The following is a 16,358-nucleotide window of genomic DNA, read 5'->3' on the forward strand; positions in this document are numbered from 1 at the left end:
GGGAATGCACAATGGTACAGACACTTTGGAAGATGGTTTGGCAGTGTCATACAAAACTAAACATACTCTTATCATATGATCCAGGAATTACACTCCTTGGTTTTTACCTAAAGGAGAAAAAAACTTATGTCCACAAAAACCTGCACACAAATGTTTACAGCATCTACATTCATAATTGCCAAAATGTGGAGGCAACCACAATGTCCTTTAGTAGGTGAGTGGATAAACTGTGGTACACCCAGACAATGGAAACTTCCTCAGTGCTAAAAAAAAAAAATAAAAGGATGATCTAGCAGACCATGAAAAGAGATGGAAGACCTGTAAATGCATTTTACTATGTAAATGGCAATCTGAAAGGCATTTTACCATGTAATTCCAACTATGTGACATTCTGGAAAGGCAGAACTATGGAGACAGTAAAAAGACCAGTAGTTGTTAAGGATTAGGGAAGAGAGGGAGGGATAAAGAGGTGGCACACTCAAGATTTTTAGAGCAGTAAGACTATTCTGTATGATAGCCTAATAGTGGATACATGCCATTATACCTTTGTCCAAATTCATAGAATGTACACCAAGAGTGAGCTCTAATGCAAACTATGAACTTGGGATGATAATGCTATGGTTGGCTTTGAGCCTCTGATTTCATTATGTTTTCTGCTTTTTGTTTCCTTTGTTTTTGTTGTTCTCTTTATTTTTTTCCCCTATCTTTTTTGGGTTATTTGTTTTTTTCTTAGTATTCCATTTATATTTCTTTGTTGCAGTTTTGACCTTTTCTTTGTATATTCTTGGTTATTATGGGGATTAAAATAGACATAGCTAACTTTTCACTGTTTAGTGGGAATCAATGCTTTACCATTTAGAGTATAGAAACGTTACCACTGTAGTGGTCCCTTTATCCTCTCCTCTTCATGTTGCCATTATCCTATATATCACATCTACACACATAGAGAACCTCCTAAAAATGTCCTATTTTGTTTTCAACTGTCAAGCATATCTCCCAGAACTCAACAGGAGAATGAGAGTCTATCATATTAAGCACCTCTCAATATCATTCTCCCGTAAGGGGCTTTCCCACATCACTCTGGACCCCTGTTTCTTCTTGCAGCCTCTCTCCTGGCATCACATACCAGGAAGCCTGGATTTCACATTGCTATGACACAGGCGCTACTCTTGGACCTTTTACTAAACTGTTAGGACCTCTGGCTTGGAGTTATTAAAGGTGTGATTCCTGCTTGTGAAACAATCATAAGCTGTGTTAAAGGGTTTTTTTCCCCCTTTGGAGACAGCAATAATCAGATCAGACACAAATGTTCACAAGTGGCTCCATGTGGATATCTACATTGTGTTGTCCCCACAGGATGCTTGCACCTGAAAATCATCCTGGTCTTTGGAAAGGAGAAAGTGAGAAACCAATATTAGAGTGACTTCCTCTCATATATATGCCTACTTCTATTAATAGTACCCTGTGAAGCTCTGATATGCTACAGACCTTCCTGTCTTAGAAACGTCTCTCTTTGTACACACACATGCATAGATGAACACACATATCCATTTCATTACTGAACAATACAGATGACATGCATGTTTTCTCTTGGCCTTGTAGGTAGTAGAGTGTATGCTTATCATGTGAGCACTAATTAAAGTGACCAAACCATTTATCATGGGAAGCAGGATATTTTTGAAAGTGAAAGGGGATGCTATTACTAATGCCAAGACCACTGAACCTCATGACGTGCATCATAAACACCACTGCAGCTGGGGTAAGTGACCAACCATGATCTGAACCACAGCAAGGAGAAATCCGTGACAATAGTCTTAATCTCAGAGGATCCTAAGAGTGTAAGAGCAATCCCCAGAGATGAAGTAATTCAGTCATTCAGAACCTTGTCCCTGAACTAGAAGAGGTTTCCTTGAGCACGTCTCATCTTATTCACAATCACCCTGCAAAGGAGATATTATTATTCCCACAACATAGATAAAGGAATGGAGGCTTGCAGAGGGAATACAAAATGTCCAAGATCTCCACAGCCAGAACTTCATAGAACTAATATAATACTAGGACTTCGCCTTTCCTGATTCCAGACACAGCCTGGAAGCTATACGAAGTTGTAGGTCGCATGCAAACATCAGTGGCCTTGGATCAGGGCTCAAGTTCCAGCTCCTGGTACTCTACCAGTTGTGCGACCTTAGCTGACCTGTGTGATTACTTAGAGTAGCATTGTGAGAATAGTAGCTTCTGACAAGCAGTGCTTGCCATGTGCCTGGCTCTAAGGGGCTTTCCTGTTGTTATCACATTCCCACCTCACACTAACCCCATCGCATTTTGCGAATGAGGGAAATAGTCTGAAAGATCCTGGAAAAGTGCCCACTGCATGGGAAACAATAAATGTAAGTTTCCCTTCACTCCTTACTACAGGTCAGAGCACAGTTCAGGTCCTGAACTATTTTGGGTTTCATTATATTGCTCTGGGAGATTTTTAAAAGTGATCTCTTCTAATGAATAGGTCTCCTTCTTCTGTTTTTCTAAAGGCTCAAGGGTTACTTACTATATGGTTATTATTATTATAATGTCCAGAATCCCTCCCACTTTCTTGAAACCAATTTTGTGCCATGCCCTGGTTGTGGCCATGCATGAGAAACAGCAGGTGGTGCCAGATGACAGATGGTGTGGGAGCCCGTTCCCCGGTGGGAGGGGGCGCGAGCGAGGGAGCAGGCAGGCAGCTGCCAGGAGCTCTTCCCCTCTCGCTTGCGCCTCGCTCTCAGAAACTCCCAATCCAGACACAGGCAAGGCGCTGTCCTTTCAGCACCACAAGCTCGGGCTGAGGAGGGAGGACTCCTGGCCGTCCTCCTCCTCTTCAAATTGGCTTGAATCTGCTCTGACCCCCCAAGAGTGCATCACAGTAAGTAGGCATTTGTTTTTGTTATAACCACTCCTCAATATCCTCCGACCCTTTACCATCCCTTTCATCTCCACAACAATCCTATTCTGTCTAATAATTTTCCACCAGCAAGATTGACAAGAGAAATTCAGTGGTCTGGTTTTCTAGGGGTGGGGTGGGAGCACCGTTTGACTTCCAAGGAAGCTTGAGAGAAATAAATGTGATTTGTTTATTTAGTTGGCAATCTTGCAATACGGGGGTTGCTAACTTTCCATGGAAGCAAAAAAAAAAAAAAAAAAAAATGGCCCTTTGCTATTGAGGAAATGGAGGCATTCCATGGCTGAATAACAGGAGCATGTTCAAGCCAGCCTTTTTTTGTTTTAGGAACTTGTATCTCCTGTACAACCTATGTATCATGTGAAATGGTACAGTACACATGGAGACACTGAATGTATTTATTGTGGTGTAGGGAGATTGCTGAAGAAAAGCCAACATAATAAAAAAGCAAAGTGGTAAGGTGTGGTGGTAAGGTGAAATTTATCATACTGCAGGGTGACCCAGAATAATAGGATTTAATTTTGGAGTAAGAGTAAGCTTTTCACTGAGATTATATGACTGTATTAGTTCTAGTGTCTTGGATTTTTTTTTTTAAAGCTTGCATATTGTTTGTATAAGTCTGGGATTTCCTTGAGTTTTCCTGAATTTGGGGGCTGTTGAACCTCATGGGCAGGTGGGATATTTTGATGATTAGAGAAGTTTTTCTGGATAATGAGAATCATGTCATGAAATCTAGCAGAAGATAGATAGATTACTGATCTCTACACTGAAAGCCGAGTGGGCCTGTTTAGGACACTGCTGTTTTCTCTGTCGTCAGCCAGCCCTCTCTTTCCCTGCTTCACCTCCCACTATAACTAGAACCCCACTGTTTTCCTTAGGTCTGGGAAGAAAGGCATAAGGATGGTGAAGCTGAACAGTAACCCCAGTGAGAAGGGAACGAAGCCGCCTTCGGTTGAGGATGGCTTCCAGACCGTCCCTCTCATCACTCCCTTGGAGGTTAACCACTTACAGCTGCCTGCTCCGGAAAAGGTAAAGCAGTTGCTCTTCTCCCCATCAGTCCCTCATGTTTCCCCCATCTCAGGAAATAAAGCAGCAAAAAATTCCACCTCTCCAAACCCTTTCATTCCCTCAGCCAAATATGTCTCCTTTCTTGTAAAATGTATTCATTCCTTTCAGACACATGACATCTCTTGTGTTATTTCAGGTTTGTGGTGTTTACTCATTTTTTTGTTCACATATATATATTTTGAAGTTTTATCACAGCATATGAATATTAACAAGCTTGTGGATGGTGACAGAGAACATTGTCTTGATTATCAGGTGGAGGTATTTCAAAAATTCACTGGTATAGATTTGAGGACAGAGAATTGGATACAGTCCAACAAGCATTTAGTCTGCACCTGCTAAGCCCTATCTCTGTGCTACAAGTTGGTTATGAAAAGGCAAATTACAAAATCCCTATCTAGTGCAATGCTTAATATAATGCATCAGGATAAATGCTATACCTGAGAATTTCACAGGTTATGAGAGCGCAGGGGTGGAAACAATTAAATTCTCTAGGGGTAGGAGGGGACTAGAAGGACAGGTTAGGTAAACTGCAGAAGAGAACATTTGAATTTGGCTTGTAAAGGTGAGTAAAAAGCTTCCAGATAGACCATAGGAGGAAAAGACATTTAAGACATATGCAAAGCATGGAGAGCTTTTGAGAAATAGCATGACTAGTGTAGAACGTCTTTGGGGAGGCGTGGCTGGCAATGAATGAGTGGCTGATGGCACATCTCCTGACATGGGAGTAGTCCATGAAGAATGGAGGTGGGCACTGATACAAAGGTGGGCACTGATACAAAAGTTATCCCATGGGCAGAGCTGGGAGAAACATTATTGTTTAAGATCCAGTTGAAAGAACTTGGGGTTTTATATGTGAGCTTTTGCACACTGTAAGAGATAGATTTGGAGGTAAATGATGGAGTTCCCTGGCTGAAGAGCAAACAATGGATCATTCCATCGGTTTGATTTTCTCATTGGCATCTCCAGGAGGGCATTGTGTGTCTTAACCAATTGGATCTATCCAATGAACAGAAGAGGAGCCAAAGCTAGATAAAGGGACTGGCTGATTGGCTGGGGGTTGAGTCATCTGTTTTGAAAGTGCAGAGGCTGTCAATATGAGAATGTGCATGGGGGTGGCAGAAATAAAGAATCCTTGAGCCATCCTGTGAGACTGATAGGGCTTTTAAAAATAAAATGTGAACAGACACTTAACACTAAAGAAATGTGAAAGAACAGTATTAATTAGGTATCTGCTACATGGTAGCAGAGCCTCAGTTTGAGGCTGCATATTAGAAATCACCTGGGGAAGGCTTTGAAAATCTTGAAATCTAAGCTGCACCCCAGAAAAATTATATGAGAAGCTCTGGGGGCGAGGACCAGGCATCAGTATTAATTAATTTCCCCCAGGTGACTCATGCCTACAGCCAAAGTTGAGAACTGCTGCCCTAGGTGCACATTTCCCTATGGAGTCAGGGATCATGCACTCCAATTTATAGGTGAAAAGGTGAAGGATCAGAGAAATTTGGTTAGTTACTCCAGCTGACAGAAGGAGTAAGGGGCAATGCTAGAATTTGAACCTAGATATAATGGAAATTGGAAAGGAACAAGGGGATATTTTCTTGAAGTCTTGTGAGGCTTTAGGAAGATTCTTCACCCTTCTGCCAACTGCTACCACCTGGAAGATCTGCATGTCCCTAAAATGGATGCAAGGAAAAGGGATTGTGGTGAGATCACCCTTCTCACCATCCCTAGACACAAGGCAAGTCATCCTCATACCATGGCCTCTGTCTCTCTTCATTCTCCCATTCCACCTTTTTGCCTTCAAGGGCTTCCTTCTCTTCTTTAGAGAGGAAAAGACACAATAACCATGGGGTTCTTAGTCCAGATGAACAAAAAGTGTGTCCCAAAACCTGAAAGACAAACAAACGGGGGACCTGCATGCATGGCAAGGGGAAGCAATGCATCCCAAAAGATGCAATTCCCTACAGTGGCACATCCTCACAGGGGCACATTACAGGCTCTTTCTGATGTTCATGACCAAGTCTTCCTACCAGGCACCTCCATTTCCTCCTTTGTGAAGGGGGGATCATCCTTACCTCACAATGGTCAGAACAAAGTTAGATACAGGCTCATATGTAAAGTGCCTGGCACAAAAATAAGCATAAAAGAATAATAATGACCATTTTCAAGTGCTTCCTAAATACTAGATTCTGTTCTAAGACAAATGTACATGCGTGCATGTACCCCCAAAGGGTGTGCATGTGTACACACACACACACACACACACACACACTTTTCTTTCACCCTGTCAATAGTTAATAGGACTCAATAAAGAAGTTGCTATTTTAATCCAATTTTTAAAGATGACAAAAGTCAGAAATGGAATGGTAACTTCCCAAAGCATATAGTAAGCATTCTGGCGATGTCTAGAGAACCCAGAACCCAGGCAGTGTTGTTCCAGAGACTTCCACTTCAGCAGGAGCAAGGAAGCCAGCTGGCCTGGGCGTCCACAGACTTGGGCTTTAGCTCAAATTCAGTTGTCAGCCCACAGTGTGACTCGTGTAACTTGTTTTTCCTCCCTCAGGCCTCTGTCTACTCTTCTCTGAGTAGGAAACGGTAGTAGCAGTTTTCTGTGCTAGTATTTTGATTTTCTAATATTTACAAGAGTAGACAAGTTTTCCCCTGACATTAGAACAGATGTGTTAGAAGTGAATTGTACTCAAGAAGCCAAACGGGTCCTCCAAATGTTTAGCTAACAACACAGACTCTGAAGCTACCTCTCTGGGAGGGCGCCCATCTCGGCCCCCCTCTTACTATTTTACCTTGGCTGATGACTTGAAGCAAGTTTCCTATACGGCCTCAGCCTCCTCGTTGTGAAGTGGGGATGATAATATTGGGACGCAGGTCACAGGACTGTATGGAAGGGTTTGTGAGTCCTGACACACTCTTTGGTTAGGTTCCAGTCAGATGGTAAATGTTTGAAGCCGAAATGTTCATTAGAAAGAAGCATATTTGACCCCACTATTAAATCATGTGAAGTTTTTTTGAAAATGTAAAATACAGAGTGTGCTTGGTGTGTGATACTGGTAATAATCTTTGGATTTGCACACTAAATGCACTTTAGTATAGAGTCTGTGAGTTTCAGGGTTGGGGGGGAAGCTTTTGGAGGCCAAATGGAGAAATGAGCATGTCTGAAGCCCTTGCGCTGGGCTTGGAGTGGACCACACAAGGCATTCATATCTGTTGCTTCACTTAATCTTCTCAATGGTCCTATGAGGGGGATTTTTGTGCTCCCATTTCACTGGTGGAGAAATTGAGGCTCACATCAATAGAGTGGCTTGCCCAAGTGCACCTGAAACCCTAATTTTCCCTCTGCACTGTGCTGCCCTCAATGACAAGAAGCCTCCCATCTCCAAGAGTGCTTCCTTCAGCTTAACATCCCTCATCCATGGCCATGTTCCTCCTTAGTCTTCCTGGGCCAGCTGGTGGGGGTTGGGTGTGACCCTCCAGAGAGAACATCCTAGCCTCCAATGCTTCCGCCCTGCCTAGTACCGGAAGGATTGCTGCCTGTGTCAGGAGAGAGATGGGCTAGCTTCCCACCTTGTCTAGCACTCTGATCAAATCCTCCACACTGCACAATGCCAAGGTTGAGAAACCCTGCCTTAGAGTTTCTTACACCTGGTTCATGCTTCTTCCTCCTTGCACATGCCATTCCCTATACCCAGAATGGCCTTTTCACCTCTTGCCTGTCTGTTAAGTCAGTACTCATCTTCCTAAACCCAGCTGAGAAGGCAGCTCTCCTGGGCGCCTTCAGTAGCTACCCATAATTATAGCTATGGTTTTACTTATCCCCATGGAAGGTATCTATTTACCCTCTCACTCACTCACTCATCCGGCACAACTTGTGAGGCATCTTCTATGTGCCAGGCACTGTGCCAGGCTATGGATACCCAGGCATAAAAAGCCAGGCCTCGCCACTGCTTTCATGGGCCAGTCCAGTGGGGAAGAGGGACTCCAAACAAGCCATCATACAAACAGACGCACAGAGACACAAGCTAAAAGAAGGGCTATTAGGGAAAGATTACAGAGTGGTGATGTGAGAGAGGATAGGACTCGAGAGACCTAACTGTGATGGAGGCTGATCAGCGATGTCGTCCTGAGGAAGGAGCCTCGCCTGACACCTGGAGGTTGGGTGGTCAAAGGAGTAAGGGCCGAGTGTATAGTATGTGGCCAGGCATTGGGGGAGTTGGAGGAATAGGCAGAGCTGGGCACACTGAGTGAGGGGGAGAGATTTGGGAGGGGAGGGGAGGTGAGCAGCAGTTCAGGGGGGCTAAGTGTATTTTTTTTTTTTTGGAGGGGTTTAAAGCAGGAGAGTAATGGGATCAGATTTGTATTTAAGGAAGATTCTTCTGGCTGCTGTGGGCCACCCTAGGGATGAGGGACTCACGCTGGGTCTCCTCTTCCTCATTCTTCCTAAGGTACCCCCCTCACAGCACCAGTGTAGTTTCCCTAAGACAGAGGTGACTGGTTCCTTGTAGCATGCGACCATGAGAGAAAAGAGTGGGAGGCAGGAGGTCAGCTGGAAGGCCACTGCCATGTTCATGAAGGAGGGTGGGGGAAGCTAGGGTAATGGCAGTGGGAATGAGGAGGTGGTGCATTTAGGCTGATTTGGTGTCCGGTTGGCACTGAGGAGAATTGCCCACTAGGCTTGAGGGCCCTGCTCGGCCTCATTGTGCATCCTGGAATGCAATGAGCAGTGGGAAGTACTGACTGAGCGAGACCCCCCATCCCTTACCTAGCCTAAAGCAGGCTTGGTTTCTCCACTTGACAGATGCAGGAAGAGACTTGAACCTAAGCAGTTGGGCGACTCTTTCAAACCATGAATGCAAGCTCTTGAGAAGCTGAAACATCAGTCAGCAGATACCAAATTCTGGGACATGCCCATGGGGCCCCGTTGCCTTTGGTGTGTCTAAGTGAGCACATTTAACCCGGATGTCCTCACAACCGACCTGTGAGGTTGCAACCATTATTGCCATTTTATGGATGCAGAGACTAATGCAGAGAGGTGAAATGCTGTCTTAGGACGCCAAAAAGAAAACGGTGCATCCCAGATCTACACACAGGTGTGCTGGGAGATGCCAACTTATGGGTGGCAGGTCTGCAGAAAGCAAGCCGCAAACGGACACAGCCCCACCTGGGCAACCCCCAGATGAATCATGTATTCGACAAGCCAGCAACCTTAGTAATCTACTGATTCCTAAGTCTTTGCATGTCCTGGATGAGGTTGGCCCACCAGCTTGTGGGAGGAAAAAAATGCAGTTATTTGGAGATCCAGTAATGAGGTTTGATACACTCTGTATTTTGCATGGTAAGATACATGAGCTTTGCCATCCTTGAGGCCCAGGTTCAGATGTCAGCTAAGCTATTTTCTTACTGTGTGGCTTTAGGCAAGTCACTTAGCATCTCTGGTTTTTGTTTTTGTTTTGTTTTTTTTTACAACTGTAAAATGAGTGTAATATCTACATACTAGGCTTATTGTGAGGAAAAAGTATGAAAATTGTCTAATGGCACACAAATGGTGCTTTAAAAAAAAAAAGATTTTATTTATTTATTTGACAGACAGAGATCACAAGTAGGCAGAGCAGCATGCAGAGAGAGAGGAGGAAGCAGGCTCCATGCTGAGCAGAGAGAGCGATGTGGGGCTTAATCCCAGGACCCTGGGGTCATGACCTAAGCTGAAGGCAGAGGCTTTAACCCACTGAGCAACCCAGAAGCCCCACAAATGGTACTTTATTGATATAATTTTTTATCTTTCACTGGATATCCAGAATATATGTCCTAAAGTTCATGTTTTCAAAAGATGACTGTAAAAATGAAACATGCTATAAATGGGGTTTCCAAGGTGATGGCACATGGGATCCAGCAATGTGGACCTGGACATATGTGGCCAAAGGAGATGCCTCTTCTGTCACTGAGTCTGTCCTGCGTGTCTTCTTGGCTTCTCTGGTGGCTTTATCAGGGGGTTCTTTTTCTCCCTGAAGCACAGGATCAGAGAATCATCAGCCATTCCCTAGGGAGCAGCAAAAATGCTTGTCTCTGCACATTTGAGGTTCACAGAGCCCCCTTGTTCCACTCTTCAGACACTGTCAAGAGACAAATTATAAACCACCATGAACTGGAGCAAAGGTTCCAACCAGGCAATTCCAACGAATAGGTATAAAAATGACCACGAAGCATATTTAAAATTCTTTCTAATTTTAGAAATATAATTTTAAACAAAACATAACTTTTTACCTATTAGATTGGCAAACAAAAAAGCCCACCCTGAAAACCAAAAAATGAAACAAAAAACCCCGACTCCACAACATTTGATAACGCCCAGTGTTGCCAGCACTGAGGCAGAGCAGATCTAATACACTGTTGTTGGTTATATAATTTGGTGCAATGTTTTGCAGAGGGTGTTTTGACATTGTTTATAAAATTTAAACTATATGTACCATTTGATTGGGAAGTTATCTTATGGGTATATTCTTTCAAGTATGCAAAGGCTTATGAATAAAAAAGAAAACCTGTGAACAACTGGAATGTTCCATGCGACTGGGCCGGTTAGATGAACCCTAGCACATGGGTGTGGAATACTAAGTGGTTGCTAGGAGAACGAAGCGTTCCTGCTTGTGCTAATGTGGGAGGAGCCACAGACACAACAGCTCCGTTAAAACAGCTCTAAAGAACATGGCACGGAGTCATCCCATTTGTGGAAACACATCTGTGTGTATGTTTTGTTCTTATCATTCATAAAACAATTTTGGACAGACATACAAGAAACCATTAAACGTTGAGGGAGTAGGGATAGAGGTTGGAGGGTGCACTGTTTGAAGACTTCCATTCCATATTTTTCATACTTTATTTTTATCATGAGCATGTATCAAATTTTCTACTTTAAAAAAACCATCCCCCTCCCCATTCTCACAGATGGTGAGACAGGCTTGGAGCACGGAAGGGACTTGCTCACACTCACACACGGAGCAAACTGGTATCCTTGCACATAGAGGAAGGCATTATAGCAGTGCACTTTGAATTTGAACACGAACTCTACCACCTACTTGCTGTGTGACCCTGGGAAGGTTTATTAAGCCCCCTGTTCCTCTGTTTCCTCGCTGCTAAAATGAAAACAATAATCTCTTCCTGTAAGAACTGTTTTATGGGTGAAATGAGAAAATACATGTCGAGTTGCTCACCCCAGTGTCCAGCACAAAGTAGATGCCAGAGCAAGGCTGTTGTTATTACTGTTGTTGCTTGTTACCATTGTCAGCAGTTTGGTCCCAGAATCAGGATCACTTTGCAGAGCACAGGGCTGGCCCTAGGCCTCGAGGAGTGCTGAGCAGTGTAGTGGGCTGAGCCTTTGGACCACAGAGGACAGGCCCAGAGACAGATCTGCAGATCTCTACTCTAAAGATGCCAGCCCCGGTGGCTAGTTTCCTTTCACGGCAGGAGCTGGAGCCCGCCCCATACCCCCAACCCTAGAGAGGACCATATGGAGAGTCCCTCATCTCCCCGGGTGCTATACCCTGCCATCGGGTCGGACAGTCATGGACATAGTGGACTGACTGGTGCATTTGAGGCCATATCGGCCCACCTTCTCTTCTGCCTCTGAAAAAATAAAAGTCCAGCAAGGAAAAGAAACCTGATCCTGTGGAAAGAGCCCCAGACTGGGAGTGAGCAGGCCCTTACTAGAGTCTTGCTTCTGATCCAGGCTTGCTCTGTGACCTGTAGCAAATTCCTTCCCCTCTCTAGGCTCCGTTTTCCCCATCTGAGGGTTGATCGGGTTGGACAACTCTACCACTAACGTCTTCTGAGCCCTGTGTTCTGGGCCCTTGCCAAGCTTTGAGGGCCCAAAGAAAGAGACTCAAACCCAAAAAGATGGAGCATGGGTTGAGTGGTGAGCAGGGGAAACGGGAGAATTTCTCAACTAAGTATTCAAGCCCCATCTGGTCAATTTCACCTTGTCTCTTTACAGATAGGATTTATTCATTCAACAGGATGTATGGATTCCCTCTTATGTACCAAGTGCCACAAGATCAGAGTTTGAGTGTGGTGATTCTTGAATGGTGACGTTCCTAGTGGGTGGCACTTGGATCTGAACCAGAAGCTTCAATTCAAGATTTGGCTTTGTTTCTTAGTGGCCTTGTGAGGTTATGAGGTCTTTTCTGCTCTCCAAGCTCAGGTTCCCCATCTGTAGAATGGGGATAATCATTCCTAATTCAGAGTGATTGAGAGGGTTTCCTGTGATATAGGATGTAAAGCTTTTGGCACAATGGTAGTGGGTACCTATTTTATTTTAAATTTTTTATTTGGGGGGACAGAGAGAGAGAGAGAGGAGGGGCAGAGGGAGAGAATCTCAGGAAGACTCCCTGCTGAGACAGAGCCCAACTCAGGACTGGATCCCAGGACCCTCAGATCATGACCTGAATGGAAATCAAGAGTCAGATGCTTACCCGATTGAGCCACCTAAGCTTTCCTGGGTACCCATTTTAAAACAATGATAAGAAAGAGCAGGGTAATCTTGACTTTGAACCATCAGTTGAGCTACTTCGCAGTCATTTGGCCATCGGCAAGGGATTGAATTCTCTGAGGCTAAGTTGTCTCATTTGAAAAATGGGAATCATAATGATTTTAAAGGAGAAACATGAAGATCAGAGAGAAGGTTGTGAGGAGAGTTATGAGAAGTAACAGTATACTCTCAGTAGGGCCCTTAGAACAGTGCCTGGTACATAGTAGGTGCTCATCAGATTCACTGTCCTGCTCTGAACTTCTCCCTTCGCAGCAGGGATGAGCCGCATGGTACAGCTTAGATCTATTTTTGGCCTGCGCAAGTCCAGCTCATAAAAATACAATCTTGCTCCTTGTCAGCACTTCTGCACTTTTATTTATTGTTCTTGCCAATCCCAGGGCCTCTCCATGTGGGAACCTCTTTATTATTGATAATCCTGGGAAGTAGTATTTTAAATTTTTATGATCTGTACATTGCGCCATCTGAACCACCATGTATTATCTGGCCTTGCCAGGGAAGGGGGACTATATCCAGACGAGGGGTCCTTTTGGGATGAATAATTCATCCCATTTTCACAATGCCAATTATGTTAAATTATGTTCTTCATATCAGCCGCTGACAGGACAATGGGGACCGATGGATAAATATGAAAACAAATTTATCTCTTTCCCAAATCCGCAATGGTATTTGAGAATCTGGAGGTTCATTTTTCCAAATATTTGTAAAACCCCACTTTAAATGATAAAAAGAGTAGAAAGGATTTTTCCTCTTCTCTCTCCACTCCCCCCCAACCCTTCTGTCATTAATCAAGAGCTCAGGGCTTCATTTTTCCCCACTTTTTTTTCAGCTGCAGAGAATAGAGCCTTTCTTTGCAAATGTCTCTTCTCTTCTCTCTTTCTTTGCTTATGTAAGCTGATTCCTCCAAGGTACAATTAATGATTGGCTAACATTTTTTATGCTTTCCCTTTCACAGAGCTAAAAAAAAAAAAGCAATTATTTCCATATCTTCTTTTATAGAAGGGAAATGTTTCTGGCTCCCCTCCATCGGAACAGAACACCAAATTTTGTGACACGCCCAGTTGCTGGTCGATTCCAGTAACTCTGGAGGATTGTGTTTCTCCTGCTCTCTACATCTTTCCAGTGTATCCTACTGTGGCCAGAGGCTTCTCCATTACCTATAATAGGCATCTGGAAAGCCACTCTCTGGTTTATAATCCTTCTTTGGATTTTCACTGCTTTCAGGTTAATGCTCAAGATGCTTGGTGTGGCATTCGGAGCCTCTGTTTACCCCTCACTCCACCTGCCCTGGGCTCTGGCCACTCAAAACCACTCCCTGTGGCTCTTCCACGTGTCAGCCTCCTGAGTGTCTTCTGAACGTATGCTGGTATATGCTGTTCCCTTGGTCTAGAAAACCCTTCTCCCTAAATTTGGGGAGGCAAGAATGGAAACAAGAAGCTGGCCAGAGAAACCACTCAGGGAGAGAGGACAACGCTCTGGACTAGGGTGGTGGCTGTGTGACTGGACAGATATGTTGATTTGAGAGAAGTTTTTGAGAAGCAGAGCTGGTACTGAAATGGATTTGGAGGGTGACGGAAAGGGAGGAGTCATGGGAGAATTCCTGTAATTTTATTTGACATAAGCACTGGCATGGGTAATGCTGCTATTTTGGGGGGATGACTTGGGGAAGAAATGTTGAGGGGCAGGTGGATCTAGGATCACAAGGACTTTGCTGTGGACATGGTTTATTTAGGAGGGTTGGTCCAAGGGAAAATGTCCATTAGGGTAATCTGAGTGCTGGATGAAATCTGAATTAAGTTCTAAGGATAAAGATGGACTTGGAAGTAATACAAGTGTGGACATTCAGAGAGTATGTAGGAGGGAAGTGTGCCCATGACCTCACCCTGAGCAATTCTAACATTGAGAAGTCAAGAAGAAGGGGAGGATCTTGAAAGGGAAACTGAGGAGAGCTGGTCAGTGAACAGGAAGAGAACCAAGAAAGATACAGCCATGGATGCAAGGGAGAAGAGCATTTCAAGGGATAGGGAGCAAACAGGCCTGCTGCTGAGAGGTCAAAGAAGAGACCAGAGGATTGTCAACTTGTTCTGGGCAAATGGGCAAAGACCTGCTTTTGATGTGGCGATGGGGTTCTAATGAGCTAACCCTTCCTTAGGGGAGAAGTTAAAATATTAAGTTTTGACCTGGGTTGCTTTTGGGAGAAATGTGGCTTAGCTAAAGAGAAAAGAAGACTGGGGACCAGCATGGGTCAGGTACCCACCTGACCTGTGGCCTGTGTTTGAACTTGGTGGTTTGAGGAATGGGGCTCAAAGCAAAAGAACTATTTTCATTAGAAAGTCACTCAGAGCACAAGCAGCCTGTCATAGGGGTTCAGGGCAAAGCAGAAGGTGGATTCGAAGGAGAGCTATGACTCCCAACTCTGCCTAAACTCAGTGGCTGCCCATTGCCCATTGCCCATTACTGCAAATGGTAAATGAGATATATATATATATAGATATATATATATATATAATTATAAATGTTACACATTATTTATTCATTTTAAATATTATATGTAAGTAACATAAAGTAATATATAAATTATTCTATACATATTTTGAATTTGATATAAATGAAATCATATAATATACAAAGAAATTTCATGTCAGATTTTGTTCAAAGTAATGTCTGTAAGATTCACCCATATGTGTGGCATGCCATATTTTTATGAATACATATTTTTATGAATACATATTTTTATGAATAAACCACAATTTATGCATTCTCCTATTAATGGATATTTGGATTGTTCTCAACTCAGGGATGTTATGAAAAGAGTGGCCATGAACATTTTATTTGGTGGACATTTTTTTTTCTCATGCCAAAAAACATCTACTGCTTTTGTTATGCTTATTTAGTATTTGGCCATCTTACTAAATTCTAATAGCTTTTCCGTTCATTTTTCTTGGAACACATTTTTATTAGATAGAACTTTTTACCTCAAGTAACTTTTTACCTCAAGTAAAACCTAATCCAAATTGGATTAAGGCCCAAAGGGTATATATAGTCCCCTGTAACTGCGAGTTCAATGTGAACTTCAAGAGAGGTGTGATCCAGAGGGCAGTGCATCATCAAGGCCCATCTCAATCTCTCTAGGTTTCTCTTGGCTCTGCCCTTTTTCATATGCTACCTTTGTCTTCATCTTGACTCCTTATTGTGACAACAATCTCTACAGAAGTTTTGGAACTGAAGTCCTTACCACACCAGCCAGAGTAAGAGCATGTTCTTTGAAGAACACCCATAAGGAGCAAGGAGGCTTCTTTACCCTGGTCAATATTACCTGGTATCTCATTGGTTCAAATTTTGAGCCAATCAAATTTTATTATCAAAAATATAGTAGGTCCACGGGATACCTGGGTGGCTCAGTTGGTTGGATGACTGCCTTCGGCTCAGGTCATGATCCTGGAGTCCCGGGATTGAGTCCCGCGTCGGGCTCCCAGCTCCATGGGGAATCTGCTTCTCTCTCTGACCTTCTCCTCGTTCATGCTCTCTCTCACTGTCTCTCTCTCAAGTAAATAAATAAAATCTTAAAAAAAAAAAAAAAGATAGTAGGTCCTGATTGGCTTAACCTAATTAGGGACCATTCCTATCATGAAGGCATTATACCCCCAAAACCACATGGTTGCTACACAAAGTGGCAGTGGTGAGTTCCCAAAAGGAATATCTGGGGACTTTTGATCTAAATGGATGCTAGGGAACCAACCACAAAATGTTTAATATGATATTTAGAATGGTATTGCCTATAATGATGACAGTATATATTTAAAGTTC

At 43.5% G+C, this 16,358-nt stretch overlaps 1 protein-coding gene across 1 annotated transcript in view; it reads left to right on the forward strand.

Moving 5' to 3' along the window:
- Positions 1-2,732: 2,732 nt before the first annotated feature.
- NSG2 (neuronal vesicle trafficking associated 2) overlaps positions 2,733-16,358 on the forward strand; it is a 52,538-nt gene continuing 38,912 nt past the window's right edge. The window contains exons 1-2 of the mRNA XM_059174335.1: positions 2,733-2,899; positions 3,814-3,964. Coding sequence (XP_059030318.1) covers positions 3,836-3,964 — 129 coding nt within the window. The 5' untranslated portion in view covers positions 2,733-2,899; positions 3,814-3,835. The remainder of the gene's footprint in view (positions 2,900-3,813; positions 3,965-16,358) is intronic.

Source organism: Mustela lutreola, chromosome 5 (assembly GCF_030435805.1).
Source record: "Mustela lutreola isolate mMusLut2 chromosome 5, mMusLut2.pri, whole genome shotgun sequence".
Lineage (NCBI taxonomy): Eukaryota > Metazoa > Chordata > Mammalia > Carnivora > Mustelidae > Mustela > Mustela lutreola.